Source organism: Doryrhamphus excisus, linkage group LG21 (assembly GCF_037039965.1).
Source record: "Doryrhamphus excisus strain RoL-2023G ecotype Guam linkage group LG21, RoL_Dexc_Guam_v1.1, whole genome shotgun sequence".
Taxonomy (NCBI): domain Eukaryota; kingdom Metazoa; phylum Chordata; class Actinopteri; order Syngnathiformes; family Syngnathidae; genus Doryrhamphus; species Doryrhamphus excisus.
The window spans coordinates 429,322-451,474 of NC_136377.1; the positions used below are offsets into that span (position 1 = coordinate 429,322).

The 22,153-nt window shown below is 47.5% G+C and overlaps 1 protein-coding gene across 2 annotated transcripts in view; it reads left to right on the forward strand.

Annotated features, from left to right (window-relative positions):
• The window catches only part of fstl4 (follistatin-like 4), an 86,020-nt gene extending 71,389 nt beyond the window's left edge, over positions 1 to 14,631 (forward strand). For both annotated transcript variants that reach the window (XM_078787917.1, XM_058087238.2), the window contains exons 7-16: positions 1,890 to 2,056; positions 5,744 to 5,864; positions 6,463 to 6,624; positions 8,966 to 9,100; positions 9,303 to 9,329; positions 9,806 to 9,924; positions 10,672 to 10,821; positions 11,432 to 11,539; positions 13,145 to 13,254; positions 13,469 to 14,631. In XM_078787917.1, coding sequence (XP_078644043.1) covers positions 1,890 to 2,056; positions 5,744 to 5,864; positions 6,463 to 6,624; positions 8,966 to 9,100; positions 9,303 to 9,329; positions 9,806 to 9,924; positions 10,672 to 10,821; positions 11,432 to 11,539; positions 13,145 to 13,254; positions 13,469 to 14,168 — 1,799 coding nt within the window. In that variant the 3' untranslated portion in view covers positions 14,169 to 14,631. The remainder of the gene's footprint in view (positions 1 to 1,889; positions 2,057 to 5,743; positions 5,865 to 6,462; positions 6,625 to 8,965; positions 9,101 to 9,302; positions 9,330 to 9,805; positions 9,925 to 10,671; positions 10,822 to 11,431; positions 11,540 to 13,144; positions 13,255 to 13,468) is intronic.
• Positions 14,632 to 22,153: the final 7,522 nt, after the last annotated feature.

Consider the following 22,153-nt stretch of genomic DNA (forward strand, 5'->3'; position numbering starts at 1 on the left):
TTTACTAGCATAGACTTGTATGATGCGAACCCAAAGGTTTGGGAGAAAGGCAGCATAATAGCAAGAATGAGAATGGTTGGCTTTTTACTTGGGAGGACATCATGGACCCCAAATGGCGACTCAAAGTCTTTCATACCTGCTTTGCTGGAAGACAAATTGCTCCTGATGTTCTTCCGTAGGCGATGCCCAGTGATCCTCACACACACACACACACACACACACACACACACACACACACACACACGCGCCAGAGCGTGCCCCGGTGTAAAATCATGCTGACGACCTCCCAGCGGCGCCATGGCGGCCGTACTACAAATGTCCATATTCTCATTGTGAGACCTGAACAATCCACCCAAAGTCGCTCCTGCTCCTCGCCTTTCCCTTTCATGGCCGCCCCGACTTTACACGTGTAATTAGCCGCAGACATGCAAATCCATGCAGGAGCTCCGGAGGCTTTGCTTTGACCTGCTAGCCTTTCCCTCTGCTGCCGTCTTATGTTTAATATCCCACCTTAGCCTTGATTCACAGACCAGTCTTACCAGGAATCCTAGACGCTTCCCACATGGAGAACCCGCCTGGCCCACGTGCGGACGCTTGGATGGAGTAGTAGGATTTTATTTGTTGTATGTATTGGAAATGAGTTAAAAAAAAAAAGCCATGCTTCTGTCATTGGGATGATGTTGGAAAAACCTGCAGAAACACAAAGATCCTCTATAGGACAGGAGCGCTCTCAGCTGTTAGGGACCACAAATGGTCAATAAAGCAAATCCAAGCGTGGAGAAGTAGGAACAATGGTGGAAGGATGAAAGATAGCGTTTGTGGAGCGTCTTCAGACGCCATCCAGGCTTCCTCTCATAGTCGTCACCTCATTGTGACGCAATCGGGAACAAATTGGAGTCCGCAGGCGACGCTGGCCTGCGGTCCGCATGGCTGGCCAAGGATGTCGTGACATTACCTGCGGAATGGCGCCCTGGAACAGCCCGCACACGCAAGCTAGCCATGGCTGTCCCGCTAGCTTGCTAATCAATCTGCAGCGCTAAAGCAGAGGTCTCCTCATTCCCAGGAATGTGGCGTCCGCTGGAGAGCGAGGCGTGATGGGAGGAGAGAAAGGTTGACCGGAGGCGCCTCGCCATGCTGGGAGCGCCAGGCAGGAATGCGAGGGAGCGTGCTGGACAGGAAGTGAGAGTGATGGCCAGCAGAGCACGTACAACATCTCCCAGGAGGAATCAGGAACGCCGCTGTTGCTTCTTCCCATGTTTACGTGGCCGAGCCGAGGAATGATGACGGACAGGCCAATAACGTCCTGCACGGACGCCCTAAGAGCACGGAATGATTTCAAGCCCACATTCATGGACGCCAACATTTCATTTGCTCTGCTCGTCCATGTTCTCCCCGTGCATGCGTGGCTTTTCTCCGGGTACTCCGCCCCCCCCCCACCATTCCGAAAACATGCTAGCTCCATTGGCCACCCCAAATTATGGTCTGAATGTGGGTGGGAATGCTTGTTTGTTTGAGATGAGTTCAAATGCCTCCAGTAGAATGGGAGCTTGGAGTGTTTTCCCAGACGTGTGTGGATCGTCCAGAAAGACGGATGGCAGGAAGCCATTGTTCCAAAGAGCATCAATTAGCCGTAATGAGAAGCGTGATATTTAGCCGGCCGCCCGTCCTCGGCCGCACGGCCTCTTCTTATTGCGGGGCAGCTGCTTGTCCTCCTGGGTGGGTCGGTAATGAGGCAGCCCCCGGAGATGTATTAAGGCAGGACACTTTGTGCCCCGTCAGCATATTTTCCTTACTCCCCACCCCCATTATTTCTCCATCTTCTCCCACGATTAGCCGGTCCTAATTGCTTCCCGGTGTCAGCGGAACCAACGGTCTCTCCGTCTCCGCAGAGGTTGTCCGGCTGAGCCTGGCGGAGGACCAGCGAGTCAGCGTCTCCACGGTGACGGTGGGCCTCAGCGCCGTCCTCACCTGCGCCATCCAGGGCACCCTGCGGCCGCCCGTCATCTGGAAGAGGAACGGCATCGTGCTCAACTTCCTGGACCTGGAGGACATCAATGTGAGTTTCCTTATTCCGGTTTTTTCATCGGCTTTGGAAATGCTAACAATGCAGCGGATAGCATGGATAGCATGGATAGCATGGATAGCATGGATAGCACGGATAGCACGGATAACACGGATAGCACGGATAGCATGGATAGCATGGATAGCACGGATAGCATAGATAGCATGGATAGCATGGATAGCACGGATAGCATGGATAGCATGGATAGCGTGGATAGCGTGGATAGCACGGATAGCATGGATAGCATGGATAGCACGGATAGCATGGATAGCACGGATAGCACGGATAGCATGGATAGCATGGATAGCACGGATAGCATGGATAGCACGGATAGCATGGATAGCATGGATAGCACGGATAGCATGGATAGCACGGATAGCATGGATAGCATGGATAGCACGGATAGCATGGATAGCATGGATAGCACGGATAGCATGGATAGCACGGATAGCATGGATAGCATGGATAGCACGGATAGCACGGATAGCATGGATAGCATGGATAGCACGGATAGCATGGATAGCACGGATAGCATGGATAGCATGGATAGCATGGATAGCACGGATAGCATGGATAGCATGGATAGCACGGATAGCATGGATAGCACGGATAGCACGTCGGCAGCCTGCGTGGAGCCACATTGGCCCAGCTCAGGTGCTGAATGTCTGGGTGGTGGGGGGATGCTAACATGCTAAAGCTAGCACCCAGCCTGATGGGTGGTGTCCAACGGTTGTCCCAACGAGGGACACTTTGGTATTTTCTAGATAGCATTATTACCTTTTCCCTAAAATGGACGATGGACTTTAGTTTGGCAAAAATGTTCAAATGTTGAAAGGTTTCTCCGTTTCTGGACGACAGCGTGAAGCTGAGGTGGAGGCTGCGTCCTGACGACGTGGTCACGTGGTCACGTGGTCATGTGGTCACGTGGTAACGAGCGTCAGAGAGCGCCACGCGGTCTTGTCTGGACACAGGTGGCAGCACAGCGCTGACCTGTCGTTATGCGGCGCCGGGTGGCCATGTGCTAATGACATGCTAATGACATGCTAATGAGCTGCCATGTTGACCCGCCGCGATGACAAACGATGTGAAGCGTTGAGGTGGCGAGTGCAAGTCGTTAAATCATTTGCTTTATTAAATTACTGAGGAAAGGTGAAGGTTTCATTTGCAGCATCAAAACAGACGAGGCTGTTGTACTTCCACTTTCCACCACCAGGGGAGCTTTGTTCGGTCCGATACCGTAGCTGTGATCATGCTAAGCTTCCTGGTCAAAAGAAAATATTTGTTATTATTGTTACATTATTATTATTGAACTAGTGCTTTGTACTTGTGGGCGCCACATTTAATAACGTAGCGTTAAGCGAGTCATCAGGCCGCCAAATCTCTGGGCAAAGCTTTCTTGAAAATTGCAGGGCAGTTGATGATGAGACGGGAATGAATAATACATCTGGCTTTTCTTGAAATAATGGCCGCCTTCTCTGGCTTATTTGCGTGGAATGTCATGTGTTGGAAGAAGGAAGTCGGGGGGGCTTTTATTCACTCAGCCTGGATGAAAACACTCACGCCTGACGCTTACGTTTTGCATCTCAAAGTCAAACTAAACTGGAATAAGAAAGGAGAATGGAATTATCGGGAGTGTGTCTGTTGCCCACCTTCAACGTTCCCTGCCACGGAGAAGCCTGTCATTCCCTGCCCATGGAAAAGAAAAGCGTGCGGCGTGCTTGATGAGCTGAAAGGTTAACGAGAGCTTCCGTTATGTTGGAATCTTCCATTTCCATTTGGGGCGCTAATGTGAAAGCATCTCGCTGAATCGCTCTAAAGCATTAGTCAAACTACGCTAACACGATGCCCACACCGCATTCACCGCACGCGTCAGACGTCCTCCACGCTCACGCTAATGATGGATGTCACGTGTCATGTGACCTGTGTCAACGCGAACCAGACTATCAATACTTGGACTCAGACCCAATCCTGGGGACTACTTTATTTTTGTGACCATCCATCCTTCTATCTATCCTTCCATCCTTCCATCCATCCTTCCATCCATCCATCCATCCTTCCATCCATCCATCCATCCTTCCTTCCATCCACCCATCCATCCATCCATCTTCCATCCATCCATCCATCCATCCATCCACCCACCCATCCATCCTTCCATCCACCCATCCTTCCATACATCCATCCTTCCATACATCCATCCTTCCACCCATCCATTCTTCCATCCACCCATCCTTCCATCCATCCATCCTTCCACCCATCCATTCTTCCATCCACCCATCCTTCCATACATCCATCCTTCCACCCATCCATCCTTCCATCCACCCATCCTTCCATACATCCATCCTTCCATACATCCACCCACCCATCCATCCTTCCATCCTTCCATCCATCCATCCATCCTTCCATCCACCCATCCATCCATCCATCATCCATCCATCCATCCATCCATCCATCCATCCATCATCCATCCATCATCCATCATCCATCCATCCATCCATCAGTAGAACATAAGTAAGTTTAAGCCAAATATGACTTGTCATCAAAAAAGCTTTTGTGAAAAGCCAAACAGTGTAGCCATCTACAATTAGCCCAAATATCGAAACAACAATGCCACAACACAAACAGCACTAAAATGGTTCTTTTACACGGAAAGAACCATTTATTTACCAGTAACCATGTACGTATTTACCAGTAACCATTTACTTACCAGTAACCATGTATTTACCAGTAACCATTTATTTACCAGGAACCATGTATTTACCAGTAACCATGTATTTACCAGTAACCATGTATTTACCAGTAACCATGTATTTACCAGTAACCATTTATTTACCAGTAACCATGTATTTACCAGTAACCATTTATTTACCAGTAACCATGTATTTACCAGTAACCATGTATTTACCAGTAACCATTTATTTACCAGTAACCATGTATTTACCAGTAACCATTTATTTACCAGTAACCATTTATTTACCAGTAACCATGTATTTACCAGTAACCATTTATTTACCAGTAACCATTTACTTACCAGTAACCATGTATTTACCAGTAACCATTTATTTACCAATAACCATGTATTTACCAGTAACCATGTATTTACCAGTAACCATTTATTTACCAATAACCATGTATTTACCAGTAACCATGTATTTACCAGTAACCATGTATTTACCAGTAACCATGTATTTACCAACATAACACCAAGAACTATTTGGAACTGCAGTGTTTTTTGTGGGAAGGCTGAAACTCCTGGGAACATTTGTGGGAGCAAGTTTAGCATCAGAGTGAGACCTCATTTCAAGTGTATAAAATTCATGGAGCTTTCTGCCTTCATCCCGGGACACCAGGCGCCGCCATTCGTCACGCTAATGGGCGTTATATTTTTAAGCCTTGCTATTTATCAGGTGGGCGGCGTGATGACCATCAAATTCCCAAACGTTTGCTTGGCCTCACCGGGGGAAGCCGCTGATTCATGGTCCCGCTCTTCTCCCGTGACGCATCCCTGTGAGATCCGGGCGCGTTCTATCAAGATGACGAGATTTCTCCAACACCCCGCTCCCTCGGCCCCAGCCCCCGCATCCCATTTTTCCCCCTATTCCCCGTCCTCGTCTTCCTTCTGCCCGATTCCCTCTTCAGCCTCCTCTGACTTAATCCCCAAACCCCATGTGTGATGTCTTCCAGGACTTTGGGGACGACGGCTCGCTCTACATCACCAAGGTGACGACCATCCACATGGGGAACTACAGTTGCCACGCCTACGGATACGAGGACCTCTTCCAGACGCACGTGCTGCAGGTCAATGGTCAGTCATGGCGGAGGCACGCGGCACCGCGTCTTTAGTTTAGTCCATGTCCATGACACACAGGAAGAGTGCAGGGGTGTCCAAACGGTTCTCCTCCAGCCAGGACCACATGGTGGACACATAGTGCAACGTGAAATATTAATATAAATATTTGTAATATATTATTAGTTTAAGCTGACTTTTGAAGTAAGGACTTTATATGCTGTGATTTAAATCCATTTTTGGGGGAATAGGAAAGAGAAAGTGAAAAGTAACATTCCATATTTTCCAAAAGGAAAAGCCGTTGGTTGAGTTGACCTGCTGGTCCCCCCCCCCCCCCCCAGCAGGCTGGGGGTGCCTCAGCTCACAGAAAGAAGAATTTGCGTCCTTGTGAGCAGAAAACAACATTTAACTTCACCTGTCATTCATCCCGGCGTTCCCCTCCGGCGCCTCCACGCAGGCCAACATCTATTTCATGCAGGAGTCAGTAATGAAGCAGCCCCAAAGCTCTTGGAGTCTTGTTATGTGGGAATATATTTCAAACTAATCCTGTTTGAGTCCCGCAGGAGGGCGGGAGTTGCCGGTGGTCTCACCTTGTGTGTGTGTGTGTGTTCTCCAGTCCCTCCGGTGATCCTGGTCTACCCGGAGACGCAGGCCCAGGAGCCCGGTGTGTCTGCCAGTCTGCACTGCCACGCCGACGGCATCCCGGATCCCAAGCTGCAGTGGCTGAAGAACGGCGTGGAGCTTCAGCCGCGCTCGTCCAAGCAGCTTTCGCTCTTAGGTGACACGTCTTTCCTTCCTCTTCCTGCTGCCGCTTTTCACAATCACGCAGCCGCCCAATGCCGCCGGGGTCTTGGCAGCGCCAGGACGTCCACTTTTTTTTGGCGCTCTGCTCCCCACGACGACATCCACAAAAGCAGGACCGTGAAAAGTGTGGACTCTGGGAGAGAAGGAAAAAGGAACCAAAGAAGCCAGGCTCTGGTGTTGGTTTTTACGGCCAACTTGTCATGAAGGAACTTCATTGGCCGGGTGTGCATCGTTACCCGCTAACAGCCGGTTAGCATGCATCACATGCTTCACTGCACCACACCCCCAACAACAGCACAGTGCTCCCCTCACCTTCACTCACGTTTTTACACTAAATCCTTAAAAACAGCAACACATCTTTTCATGTAGACATCTTTAGGTTCTTAAAAACAGCAGAGTAGGTCCATCATATGGAGATCTTTGACCAGCTCCTCAGCAGTATGTTCTTAAAAACAGCAGAGTAGGTCCATCATATTGAGATCTTTGATCAGCTCCTCAGCAGTACGTTCTTAAAAACAGCAGAGTAGGTCCATCATATGGAGATCTTTGATCAGCTTCTTAGCAGTACGTTCTTAAAAACAGCAGAGTAGGTCCATCATATGGAGATCTTTGACCAGCTCCTCAGCAGTACGTTCTTAAAAACAGCAGAGTAGGTCCATCATATGGAGATCTTTGATCAGCTTCTTAGCAGTACGTTCTTAAAAACAGCAGAGTAGGTCCATCATATGGAGATCTTTGACCAGCTCCTCAGCAGTACGTTCTTAAAAACAGCAGAGTAGGTCCATCATATGGAGATCTTTGATCAGCTTCTTAGCAGTACGTTCTTAAAAACAGCAGAGTAGGTCCATCATATGGAGATCTTTGACCAGCTCCTCAGCAGTACGTTCTTAAAAACAGCAGAGTAGGTCCATCATATGGAGATCTTTGACCAGCTCCTCAGCAGTATGTTCTTAAAAACAGCAGAGTAGGTCCATCATATGGAGATCTTTGACCAGCTTCTTAGCAGTACGTTCTTAAAAACAGCAGAGTAGGTCCATCATATGGAGATCTTTGATCAGCTTCTTAGCAGTACGTTCTTAAAAACAGCAGAGTAGGTCCATCATATGGAGATCTTTGATCAGCTTCTTAGCAGTACGTTCTTAAAAACAGCAGAGTAGGTCCATCATATGGAGATCTTTGACCAGCTCCTCAGCAGTACGTTCTTAAAAACAGCAGAGTAGGTCCATCATATGGAGATCTTTGATCAGCTTCTTAGCAGTACGTTCTTAAAAACAGCAGAGTAGGTCCATCATATGGAGATCTTTGACCAGCTCCTCAGCAGTACGTTCTTAAAAACAGCAGAGTAGGTCCATCATATGGAGATCTTTGATCAGCTTCTTAGCAGTACGTTCTTAAAAACAGCAGAGTAGGTCCATCATATGGAGATCTTTGACCAGCTCCTCAGCAGTACGTTCTTAAAAACAGCAGAGTAGGTCCATCATATGGAGATCTTTGACCAGCTCCTCAGCAGTATGTTCTTAAAAACAGCAGAGTAGGTCCATCATATGGAGATCTTTGACCAGCTTCTTAGCAGTACGTTCTTAAAAACAGCAGAGTAGGTCCATCATATGGAGATCTTTGATCAGCTTCTTAGCAGTACGTTCTTAAAAACAGCAGAGTAGGTCCATCATATGGAGATCTTTGATCAGCTTCTTAGCAGTACGTTCTTAAAAACAGCAGAGTAGGTCCATCACATGGAGATCTTTGATCAGCTTCTTAGCAGTACGTTCTTAAAAACAGCAGAGTAGGTCCATCACATGGAGATCTTTGATCAGCTTCTTAGCAGTACGTTCTTAAAAACAGCAGAGTAGGTCCATCACATGGAGATCTTTGATCAGCTTCTTAGCAGTACGTTCTTAAAAACAGCAGAATAGTCTCTTTAACTCGTGTTTTTGTAGTAGGTACTTAAACCTGCAAGTAGACACACAAATTGGCAGGAGGAGTTGGCGTCCAATCATGTAGGAGATGTGCAAAATGCAGATGGCCGTAAGAAGCTTCTAGATGGGTGTCAAAGGGCCCGAGCTTCCTTTTCAGGTGCCCCCCTCCCACGTGGCGCAAAGTGGGATCGGAGCGCCGCGTGCATGAAAGATCATAGAGCAGCTGCACATCACGCCGCTTCTGATGAACACCTGCACGCCAACGCGGTCAGCAGCCATTGTTTGGTTTCAAAAGCTTGCCTCCCCCGTTTATATGCAGGCTTCACCGCAGGTCTTAAAATGCTGCTGTGCCAACTCATCAGTCAGCTGTGAGCTATTGACAAGGTTTTTGTCTCCCAGCAAACGGCAGCGAGCTCTTCATCGGCAGCGTCCGCTACGAGGACACGGGCGCCTACACCTGCATCGCCAAGAACGAGGTGGGCGTGGACGAGGACATCTCCTCCCTCTTCGTGGAGGACTCGGCCAAGAAGACGCGTAAGCTCACAGAAGTTGATTGAATGATTCCATCAATATATTCTATATGATATTGACTCATGACTATATATGTATATATCTATATATATATCTATATATATATATATTTATATTATAAATTTATAATATAATTATATATATATTTATATATATTGACGTGACCTTTTCTCTTTCTGTCTTTTTATTCTGCGGTTGGCCACAGTTGCCAACATTCTATGGAGAGAGGAAGGTAATTATCTTTATCAGGAAGCTGCTGATTTGTCTTCATCTCCGCTAGCATGCTAATAGCACAGTGGACGTTAGCATGCTAGCATGCGCTAAAAGCATAGCAAAGGTGCGGTATGTCCGCCAAGCCTTGTTAGTGACTTTATTGAAATCATATTTTGACTTTATTCTCATAACATTTTGTCCCAAAATGACTAAATAAAGTTTTCTTCAATATGTCATCTCTATGATCCAGGTGACAAGTTTATTCTGCTAAAAGTCCAACTTTCTTTCTTTTTTCCCAAAATATTTGGAATTTATTTTGGTAAAATTCTGCTGTTTTATTTTGTATTTATTGTCGTCTTTATTCCCATAACATGTTGAAAAAAGGTCGCCATGTTGGTTCTGGCCGATGTTGTGTTATCGAGGAAACATCGTCCCGCTTGAGCATCACTCGCTGTGACCGGAAACTAACGACCCTTTTCTTGCGGCGTGCTCCAGGTTTGAGCGTGGGCAACATGTTCTACGTGTTCTCGGACGAGGGCGTGACGGCGCTGCAGCCCGGCCAGTGTGAGATCCACCGACAGATGAAGAGGACGGAGAGGATCGCGGCGACATACGTGAGGCCCGTTTTATGTACTCATCTTTGATGATCTGGAGCGTGGCGGTCCTGACAGGATTAGAGCCCCTCCTGGGCGTCACCTGGGGGTGCGCTGAGGAGACGTGGATGTGTAACGGGATTACTGTGGCGCCGTGGAGCGTCCCTACGCGGCGGGAAGCTGTCGCTGGTGAAAGTTGCTTGTTCTGCAAAGAGCTTTGTTCTTTTACGGGCGCCGCTGATTCTATTAGAGATCGATACAAAGTCAATAAGCGGCGTGTTAGCCACTTCCTGCTGCAAAAAAGCACCAAGTGCACTTTTGAAGGAGGAAACGCTCGCTCGATGTTCCTTAGTCATTGCTTTGTTCGGGACCACCGACGCTAAACACAGCAGACTGTGGTTGTTTTGTTTCACATCCATTGGTGTTCTGTCCTCTCGTATTCCTTTCAGTACATGAATCATATTTTCATATGTTTTCATTTTGTGTTCTTTTCTCTTACTGATCACAACTAAATGGATTCTAGCTTGTTCTTTCTGTTATTATGCAGACCTTCTTTTCACCACAGCTTTGTTTTCGTAGACCAGGTGTAGGCGTAGGCTTCATCTTCATTAACGCCTCTCAGTGCCTTTAAATGCGCTGGGCCCACTGGACTGCACATCAGAGACCACAACAATGTGGACCACCTCGTTGGACACGCGTCGTTCGGTCCTGCGTCATGAATGGGTCATCAAGCCTAACTAGTCATTATTTATCCACCCCCCCCCCCAGGAGGAGATGTGCCCTAAAGGTGAGGGTCCGGCCCCCCAGCGCTGCGTGTGGTCGTCGGCGGTGAACGTGCGGGACAAGTACATCTACGTGACCCAGCCCCTCCAGAGCCGCCTCCTGGTGGTGGACGTCCAGGCGCAGCGGGTGGTGCAGGTGGGTGGTGCAGGTGGGCGGAGCGCTGCGATAATGGTGACCTCCGCCAAGGCCTCAAGTAAAGCCAAAATATTTCGAGAAAAAAGTCCTAATCTAAGGAGAGAGAAACGTAATTTCATGTGAATAACGTTTGGATATTCTGAAGAAAATTATATAATATATAGGAAAATAAGATAGTATATGATAGTATATGATAGTATATGATAGTATATGATAGTATATGATAGTATATGATAGTATATGATAGTATATGATAGTATATGATAGTGTATGATAGTATATGATAGTATGATAGTAGAAGGAAAGAAAACAGAATAAAGTCATAATAATGTCATTTTTAATGCAATCTTTGGAGAATTGGCTTGGATGAAAAGTTCTAATATTATGGCAATAAATTGGTCAAAAAAGTTCTTCTTTCAAACATGGATTGAATTTGACCCCAATTTTCCCAGGACATCCTGAGAATAATAATAATAATAATAATAACCAATCATAGAAGATGATATTTTTTCAAATGTAAGCAACTGAAATCCAAAGAAGGAGCGACTCTTCCTTGGCGGAGGTCACAAGGAGCACAAACCCATCCCAACAGAGTTGTTCCCTGGTGCAGGCCATCGCCACGGACCCCTTCCCAGTCAAGCTGCTCTACGACAAGTCACATGATCAGGTGTGGGCGCTGACGTGGGGCGACATGGACAGGACCCGCCCCACCCTGCAGGTACGTCTGCTTTGTGTTTTATGGCTTGGTCTCGGGCCTTGGCATCACACGGACGGAGGAAAAGGGGGGCGATGCCCGTTTTGTGCTGGGTCGCTGTTTTTAGGGATAAAACTCTTTTTATTAGACAGGAAAAGAAAGACAAACATAAAAGATAAACATCAAATAAATTGTCTCATTCTATTTTGTTATTCATTCTTCTGATGAATTTATCAATCGATTTATGAACAAATTATTAGTATTAAAGTATTAGTATTACCATTTTTACATTTTTACATTTTTACATTTTTACATTTTTACATTTTTACATTTTTACATTTTTACATTTATTATTATTATTACTGTATGGTTTGTTTCTAGTATTGTGGAAAAGGCATTTCGTCATGGATGGCCTCGTATGGGTGTACCTAATGTTGTGTCCAGCTGAGTGTGAAGGCGACGCCCGGTGCTGACGTCCCTTTGGACCGGACCTGAGGGGGCTGGGGTGGGGGCGGCATCGGGGCCCTGTTCCCATGGGGTCCGGGATCCAATCAGAGCTGCTGCGAGGTGTAGTTTACCGCGTCTGCTTGGTTAACAGGCCTCGGCGAGGAGTGATCCTCCCTCGCATTGAGGATCTTTGAGGTGGCTGGTTTTTGTATTCCGATGCCATTGGAAGCCCCCCCCCCCGGCCCAAACCCCCGCTGCGGTAAATAGCAGCGGTAGTAATAGCTGTGTTTTACATTCCTCGGTGCTGTAATGATATTTATTATTTGTGGATGATAATTCAGAGACGCGTGTTGTTGTTTGCAAATGACAGCACAGCCTGTAATCTCAAAGGAGGCATGTGTAGCGTTATTTTTTCATGACCAAACGGCTCCTCCTGACGCCATGAAACAGGAAGAGTAGAGCCAGCAGCTTTGAGGAACTATCTCGCCTCTTTGGGTCTTTGCCTCATTAAATGTTTTTCTTCTGTGGGAAGAAAAGCAAGTGGCAATGGGAAGTGGAATTAGAACGCCGCGTGTCGCCGAGGAGACCAATGCAACTTCAAGGAAAGAAAGTGACTTGGAAGTCACGTGAAACACGCTAATAAAATACCGTGTTACCATCTTCCACCACCGGGGGCGCTGCTGCACTTCACAGGGGAATAATACTTTCTTTTATGGGATAGCTTAGCTTAACCTTCTTCTGCTACCAAGACTACCAATACCGATATCGTCCTGCTTGCCAAAACCGATATGATGCTGATAATTTATGCTACTGAATATGCTGTACGTATATCTGCCTTTTAAAAACCATGGAGGAACACCAGGAAGTACGAAGGTCTGGATGGAATTAGGATGTGACCTAGCGTACCTGTGGATGGCTCTTATGAAATATCACCACATGGCCACTGGAACATCACTGCTATCAGGAGAAGCAGTATTGACTACGTCTGGAATATTTAGGTTTCATTTTTTATATATGATGCAAATAAGAATATGACATATTATTATTATTGTTATTATCATGACATATTTCCTGGATCAGCAGTTTTTAGTCGGACCAGGAAGACCAAGTGGAGATTTTGGTTGCCTGAATGATTCCAATGGAGGAGGGGATTTATTCCCGCTTTCTGCCTTTGACCTTCAGGTGATTCCTCAAGCCAGCGTGGGAGAAGTCCATCACGCCATGCGGACCACCTTCCAGCGAGTCAGCGACTTCTTCATTCCGCCAACCAACCTCATCATCACTCACGTGAGGTAAGGACGCGCCGCCGCCGCCGCCGCCACCGTTGACGTCCACAGAGCACATGAGAACGTTAATGAGAAGGTCGGATGCGTACGAATCAGATGGAGAAGATGATGAACCTTCCTGGGTTGGAATCCCCCTCGGCCATCAGCTGGGATAGGCTCCAGCAATGGAAAATGGACGATGGAAGATTTTTCATCTTTCGTTTTGGACTTTCCTTTGCAGGTTCGCCTTCGTCTTCCTGAAAGATGAACCGGCCGTCCACAAGGTGGACCTGGAGACCTTCCACCGCGTCAAGACCATAAGCTTGAAGAACTACAGCTGCGTCCCGACCAGCATGGCCTACACGCACCTGAGCGGCGTCTACTTCGTCCAGTGCCAGACCAGAGGGCGGCGACGGGCCCCGCCCCTGCTCCTCATCGACAGCGTGACGGACGCGGTCATCGGGCCCAACGTCGCCGGCGCCGGCGCCTTTGTGTCGCCGGACGGCCGCCACATCGTGACGCCCGACCCCGGCAGCGCCAAGCTGAGAGTACAGACGGTGTCGTTCCAAGGAGAGATGAGCCTGACACAGGAAGTGGACGACCCGGTCGCCGTCTCGGACCTGGTTTTCCAGCCGTCCTTCGCCGAGTCCAACAGGTACGTGGCGGTGGCCTCCTCGGACTCCACCACAGACCTGCTGTTCGCCGACCTGTCCTCGGGTCGCACTGAGGTTCTCCGGGGCCTCAAGGAGCCCCTCGGCCCTCCTGCCTGGCCCTGGGGGGGGCCCTACCGAGTGGTGGTCTCCAGCGGCTTGTTCGGACAGTACCTCCTGACGCCGTCGGCCGAGTCGCTCTTCATCCTGAACGGCGAACAAAGAACGCCGCACTGCGAGGTGTCAGACATCAAGAGAGGGAACACGGTGGTCTGGGTGGGCGAGGTATGAGTCCGGAAAGAAAAAGGTCGGGAAGTTGGGATTGTTCTCCAGATGGATGTGATTGTGGACTCAAGCGAGGAGCGTAACAACTTTGGTTTATTATTAGAAAAAAGAATGGAATCAATATAAGAGCCCTTGTTGTGATGTTCCTGCTGGGAGAAAGCGGCAATGGCGTCCAGTGCAACCATTATTAGTGCACTTCCTTCCATCCTGTCACAGCAAGTAGGTACCTGGTTGCCCCTGGTTGCCCGTGGTTGCCCCTGGTTGCCCCTGGTTGCCCCTGGTTGCCCCTGGTTGCCCCTGGTTACCAAACAGCAAACTATGCACAATGCTCACTTTTTTAGATGAAAAAAGCTTTCCGATTGTTTTGTTGGTCGTCTTCACCCGTGCTGCGTACGATAGCCACCCCGTGTCCACCGTCTGTCCCGTCTGTGTCGTATCCACATTCCCTGATAGCTTCCATGACCCCCCCCCCCCCCCCCCAAAAGAGCCCGACTGGCCCGGTCTTTGTTCGGTCACAGAAGAAAACTAACCAGCAAACGACAACATCTTGTCTTTCGCCGTGTCATCACGCCGCCTCACCCAAAGTGGACGCTACCATCGCTCCACCGGGGGTGTCCAAAGGCCGGTCTGCAGGGCCACAACACCCACAAAAATCTAACAAGAAAAAGTTGTCATTTTTAAGGATTTTTACGAGTTGTATAAAGTTGAAATACTGGGATTAGTCCAGTGTGGAAGGAATCCAGTCCTGTAGCGTTCACTGTGGGAACGGAACTGGAGGAGTCCACTGGTGTGTGGGGTTGTCCATCACGGTTTGGCGTTCCTGATCAGTTTGTCCATCCGGTCCTTATGTCCTTTTCCTGGCGTTGCCGATGGATGAAGTAGCACATTTTCAATGTGAAGAAGCAAGAAGAAATCTGAAATGCTTGGAAAATACCAAGATGGTTTTCACTACGTGGCCCCCACCACTTTGGACACCCCTGCACTTGGCTGTCTGACCCGCTGTGAGTATTTGTACCACGGGTATCCAAAGCAGGCGGAAGGTACTGCTAGCTTTCTAGTACACGTCCATACGTGTACGATACATAAACGCTGTGCATATGTCAGCAAACATCGCGAAATACGCCGCACACAAAAAGCTACACAACGACCCACAAAAGACAAAAGGAGGTCATGCTAATGCTAATGCTAATGCAATAACGCTTGCTTTTCTGATCATAATAAACCACGGATTGTCGTAGGTTGGATGATCTCTTTCTAACTACCCAAATATTCCATTCAGGAATAAGGAATACTCCTTTGCTAGCAACGAACCCCCGTCAAGAAATACTCGCAATCATTTGACTCGTACTGGCTCCAAGTACTCCCAATCATTCGACTCATACTGGTCCCAAATACTCCCAATCATTCAACTCTTATGGTTCCAAGTACTCCCAATCATTTGACTCATACTGGTTCCAAATACTCCCAATCATTCGACTCATACTGGTCCCAAATACTCCCAATCATTCGACTCATACTGGTTCCAAGTACTCCCAATCATTCGACTCATACTGGTCCCAAATACTCCCAATCATTCAACTCTTATGGTTCCAAGTACTCCCAATCATTCAACTCATACTGGTTCTAAATACTCACAATCATTCGACTTCTACTGGCTCCAAGTACTCCCAATCATTTGACTCATACTGGTCCCAAATACTCCCAATCATTCAACTCTTATGGTTCCAAGTACTCCCAATCATTCGACTCATACTGGTTCTAAATACTCCCAATCATTCGACTTCTACTGGTTCCAAGTACTCCCAATCATTCGACTTCTACTGGTTCCAAGTACTCACAATCATTCGACTCATACTGGTTCTAAATACTCCCAATCATTCGACTTCTACTGGTTCCAAGTACTCCCAATCATTCGACTTCTACTGGTTCTAAATACTCCCAATCATTCGACTGCTACTGGTTCCAAGTACTCACAATCTTTCGACTTCTACTGGTTCTAAATACTCCCAATCATTCGACTTCTACTGGTTCCAAGTACTCCCAATCATTCGACTTCTACTGGTTCCAAGTACTCCCAGTCATTCGACTTCTACTGGTTCCAAGTACTCCCAATCATTCGACTTCTACTGGTTCCAAGTACTCCCAATCATTCGACTTCTACTGGTTCCAAGTACTCCCAGCAAACAGCAGCTGCCGTTGTTTCGTTTTCCTGTGGACAAGATGGAGTCGTGTGATTTCGTAACATCGGGGCGGTTCACTGACAGCGATGGTTTTTCTTCGCCCGCCGTTGACCTGCGGCGACATCCGGCGGCCCGTTCTTGACCGAGGCGGTTTGGCTCCGGAACCCGCCTTGAGGCGTGCATGTGACGCCTCAGATACCTTTCGTGGTCACAGTTTATCGTGTCTCGTCACGGTTGTCGCTTTGACCCCGCCCACCGCGTCCGCCGACCGACCGACCGCGTGAGCTCGCTCGCTAGTCAGCTCCCTGGCCGACATGTGCGAACACGGTGGGCGTGGTCAGGGAAATGTTGTAGATAACATTGTTCATGTTTAGGTCACATGACTGTACAGTTTTCCGTATGCATTTTGTGTCTTCTGGTTTACCAGGAAATTGTTTTTGGTAAGAAAAAAGATGAATAAAAGACATAAAAACCCAAAAAGGCGTCACTTGAGCCCTGCTTTGACCTTTCACCTCTTGACTTTCTGAGGTTTGATGATGCACTCACCCCCCCTCACTACCCCCCCCAACCCCTGGATCGGGGATCACCGGGCTTCTTCCTCCAACAGGAAATGAACTTCACCATGAAGCTATTAGTGCTTTGCCCTCATACCATCGTCACCTGCTTCTCTTTGGCGTTTAGCACATTTGGGTGCTGAGACGGCGCCAGATGTGATGCACCCGCCGAGCCTCTTTAGCGCCGCTAGTAGAGGCGCTAGCTAGCACCGGGAGCACCAAAGGTGATAACGTCTGCTTAAAAATAGACCAGGAGGCAACGGAAGTGGAAAAGAAACCAAGAGCCTAAAACTAAGCCTAAACCCAAACCTAAGTCTAAGCCTAAACCCAAACCTACAATAACCCTAAACCTAAGTCTAAGCCTAAACCCAAAAATAAGCTCACCCTAAACCTAAGTCTAAGCCTAAACCCAAACCTACGATAACCCTAAACCTAAATCTAAGCCTAAACCCAAACCTAAGCTCACCATAAGCCTAAATCTAAACCTAAGCCTAAACCCAAACCTAGGATAACCCTAAATCTAAGCCTAAACCCAAACCTAAGCTCACCCTAAACCTAAGCCTAAATCTAAACCTAAGCCTAAACCCAAACCTAGGATAACCCTAAACCTAAGTCTAAGCCTAAACCGAAAAATAAGATCACCCTAAACCTAAGCCTAAACCTAAATCTAAGCCTAAACCTAAGCCTAAACCCAAACCTAAGCTAACCCAACCCCAATGTTGCCCTGAGTTTCTGTATCTGGCCTAGGGATTAGGGTTAGGATTATCAGGTGTGTATTGGTGTATTGGTATATTGGTATATTGATATATTGGTATATTGATATATTGGTATATTGGTGTATTGGTGTATTGGTATATTGGTAAATGAGGCGAAGCGTTGACGCTCCACAGCAGCTGCTCGTGAAGATGAGGATGAAGTACGAGATGAAGGACCGTGAATTTGTCCGACTAAAAGACTCTAAAAGGCTGCCAAGAACGGAAAAGAAAGGAAACTAAAACGTTCCATCTCCCCGGCAAGGCTCTTCCCGCTGCTTCTTCACCGCCCTGTCAGGATCCCGAGGCGTTCCTGCGTCGGAAGGTGGAGACGTCAAAGTGGATCCTGATGAATTTGAGCTTTCATCTTCATCATCACCACCCCGGGGTTCCCACCTTCCCACCTTCAGTCGGGGGCGTGTGCATGCTAGCACCTTCATTGTGTCGGCACAGGTGACTGGCAGCTAGCGTTGGCGTCTAACACGCTCCAGCCTCCGTATGGCGTCGGCGCCGTGTGGCCCGCTAATGAATTAGCTAACACGGGAACAACATGGAAGAACGAGCGAGGGTCCCCACCTGCACCGTCACCCCCCCACCTGCACCGTCACCTCGCATCTGCTGACTGACGGACTTGAGGCGCAAGTATTTTAGCCTATGGTCATCCATGTGGGCGGGGCCTCTGGGGGTCAACCTGCTGTAAACATGAATAACTTGGCTCCACAAGGTCAGATCTTCATCATCTTCATCATCGATGGTGCGTATGATGAGGATGACATCCTGAGGTTATGCTTTGGCCACTTCCTGAATTAGTCAGCACGCCACCCAGTGGCAACAGGAAATGACAACAGAAGTGAGAAGCTCCTCAGTCCCGTGGTCGTCATCTTCTGGGCCTTTTTTTCCCAGAAACCTTCTTGACAAATGAGACCTGGACCAGATGAAGGAGGAGGGGGGAAAGGCAGAGGACTCGGTGGCTGGCTCGGGTTGGAGGTTCTTCAGCGCTTCTAGCGCTCTCCTTGGTTCTTCTTGGTGTTGGCCAACGCTGGCAGCACTCGTGCACACTACATGGACGACCGTTTCCTTGCTACCATGTTGCTCCTTGACAAGATATGATAAAACGTGTGCTGAGATGTTGTCCTTCTAGTCCACGAAGCTGCTGCTGCGTATCAGCAGCTAGGCGGCTATGCTCTGTTTACATTCTCATCTGTTTACATTCTCATCTGTTTACGTTCTCATCTGTTTACGTTCTCATCTGTTTACATTCTCATCTGTTTACATTCTCATCTGTTTACGTTCTCTCTCTCATCTGTTTACGTTCTCATCTGTTTACATTCTCATCTGTTTACGTTCTCATCTGTTTACGTTCTCATCTGTTTACGTTCTCTCTCTCATCTGTTTACGTTCTCATCTGTTTACGTTCTCATCTGTTTACGTTCTCATCTGTTTATGTTCTCATCTGTTTACGTTCTCTCTCTCATCTGTTTACGTTCTCTCATCTGTTTACGTTCTCATCTGTTTACGTTCTCATCTGTTTACGTTCTCATCTGTTTACGTTCTCATCTGTTTACGTTCTCATCTGTTTACGTTCTCATCTGTTTACGTTCTCTCATCTGTTTACATTCTCATTGTTTACGTTCTCATCTGTTTACGTTCTCTCTCTCATCTCTTTACATTCTCATCTGTTTACGTTCTCATCTGTTTACGTTCTCATCTGTTTACGTTCTCTCTCTCATCTGTTTACGTTCTCATCTGTTTACGTTCTCATCTGTTTACGTTCTCTCTCTCATCTGTTTACATTCTCATCTGTTTACGTTCTCATCTGTTTACGTTCTCTCTCTCATCTCTTTACGTTCTCATCTGTTTACGTTCTCTCTCTCATCTGTTTACGTTCTCATCTGTTTACGTTCTCATCTGTTTACGTTCTCTCTCTCATCTGTTTACATTCTCATCTGTTTACGTTCTCATCTGTTTACGTTCTCATCTGTTTACGTTCTCATCTGTTTACGTTCTCTCTCTCATCTGTTTACGTTCTCATCTGTTTACGTTCTCATCTGTTTACGTTCTCTCTCTCATCTGTTTACATTCTCATCTGTTTACATCCTCTCTCTCATGTGTTTACATCCTCTCTCTCATGTGTTTACATCCTCTCTCTCATGTGTTTACCCTCTCATCCCTCCACCACGCCCTTCCTGGTCCACTTCACGCTCTCATCCGCGAGCACAACCACGCCAGAGAGGAGAGATGTTTGTTTCCATGCGGACTCCAGGCTCTCCGTCATTGGTGAAGACCCCTTTTGGCAATCGCAGACCAACGTGTGACCCAACATTTTAGCAGCCATATTTTCAGGAAAGCAACTGACGGTGCCGAGTCAGCGGTCACGTGACCCACCAGCGGTCATGGAGGGGAAATGTCAAATCAGCAAAAGGTCGAGACGAAGAAAGCTGACGAAGAAAGTCCGCTGTCTGTTCACGCTGCCCTGTGCTACCATTTGGGCCGCTATCCGTTGGCAGGATGGGATCGAGTCCTGACACGGGCGGCAAAACCTCCCTGACCCAAGGACCGAAGACCAAAGGAGGTTTGACTTTGGCTGCTTTGGATGGCATCAAACACTTTGGATTGGTCGTCTAAGAACATTTTACAAGAATAAAATTGTGAGGAAAGATAGTAGCATAAAGTGGAGATATTTTTTCAAAAACACAACGTTGTCATTTTTGGAACATTTGTCATTTGTGGAAAAAGATCAGAATTTTATGATGAAATATTTGGAAGATTAAAAACTGCTGGATGCTAGTAAAACCTGTGTCGGTATGCTAACATCTTCCACAATGTAAAGCACGTCCAGCCTCACGGGCCAATAAAAAACGATGAACAGGAGGTGAGCCACCTGCGATGGTCCACACGGCCCATAAAGATCTAGCAAGCCTATGGTTAGCTACCAAACAAAGCTCGGCCCCAACTTGTCTTCTCTTTCATTCATCAGCAGCCGCCTGGAAGCAGAGCAGCTCATCCAATCCCACTAATGTCCGCCTTTGTTGTGGGCCTGCCCCGCGTCCACACGCCGCCTCCAAGTCCTCCGGTCCGTCCGTCCGTCTGTCTGGGACTCCTTTGCTTTGGACTATCAAAGCTGGTGAAATGACCCGAGGAAGTCTCGCTCTCTCGCACTCTTTCTGCGCTCGGCGCTCTTCAATTATGCTTTGTGTTTCTCTGCAAGCTAAAGGCCTGCTGGGCCCACTTTCAACCTCCTCGTCCGCGTCCTGCCAAGGACAGACGAGGCTGACGGACACAAGGACTGGAAAACCTGATGCAGGCAGGAGGAGACCGAGGAAAGTCCGGCCTTTGCCTTTCCTGTCTTCCAATCATGGCCATCTAACTCAGAGGTCCAAAGGTTTCTCCAGCGAGGGCCGCATCGTGAAAATAGAAAGGTGGGCTTTGCCGTCTTCATCTTTTGTAAAGCAGCACATGTACAGTAGATACGCTGGGATACATACTGTATACTTCCATCATTCCCAATCCTTATGTCAGGACATGGACACATATTTCTTTCCTTTTTCTGCGCCAGAAAAGGAGTTGATGTGAGTATTAATAGTATCTTATAGTATAGTATAATAGTATCTTTCCTACTATTTTGCCTCTTTCTCTTTTGTAACATTATTATAACTTATTATAACTTTATTCCCAGAATATTTGGCTTTATTCACATGAGATTAGAACTTCTACCAAGCCTAATTTTCTACCACAAAACACTATTTTTCCTCATGATATTATTATTTTTTATTTATTTATGTTTTTATGTTTTTACCCTGGTGTCCCGCTCTGAACTATTTTGTGTTGGTTCTCCCCATTTCCTGTTTTATTTTGCTAGGACTTCCTGTTTTGCAGTCACCTTGACTTCCTTTCCATGGAAGCTGCAAGTCCCAGCTGGGTCCGATTGGGAATTAGTTTCTTCAGGAGAAGGTGGCTGGTCTCATCTGCTGGTTGATTGGGAACGTTTGGAGTAACCGTGCAAGGCACAAGGTGGGAGGTCAAAGCTTTGCAAAACGCAAAGCGTGGCTACTTTGAGGAATGTTAATATAAGCCATATTTACTTTATTATTTTTATGAATTATTATTGTTGTGGCCAAACTTAAACGTATATGGCCTGTACTGTATGTAATTTCAATGTGCTGAGGGCCGATACATGAACAGCCACGGGCTGCACATGGCCCCGGGGCCGCAGCTTGCACACCCCCGATGTTAAACACTCTAATTATATTTCGGCTGTTTCCTCATGGATCCGGTGAGAGAGGCTGGCGTTCCCTGGATGTAAAAAGTCGATTTAAGAGCGCTTTCACTCTTCCGTGGCAAAATGTCAGTCGTTACCAAACAATGGAGGGGGGAGTCTGCCCCCCCATCCTTCCTTTGAGGGTAAATACTTAGCCCCCCCTCAGACCCCAGCTGTCCTATGCAGTCTTTGAGCAAGACCCGATGAGGCCTGCTCGTATGACGGCGTCTTCTCAGACCAAACCAAA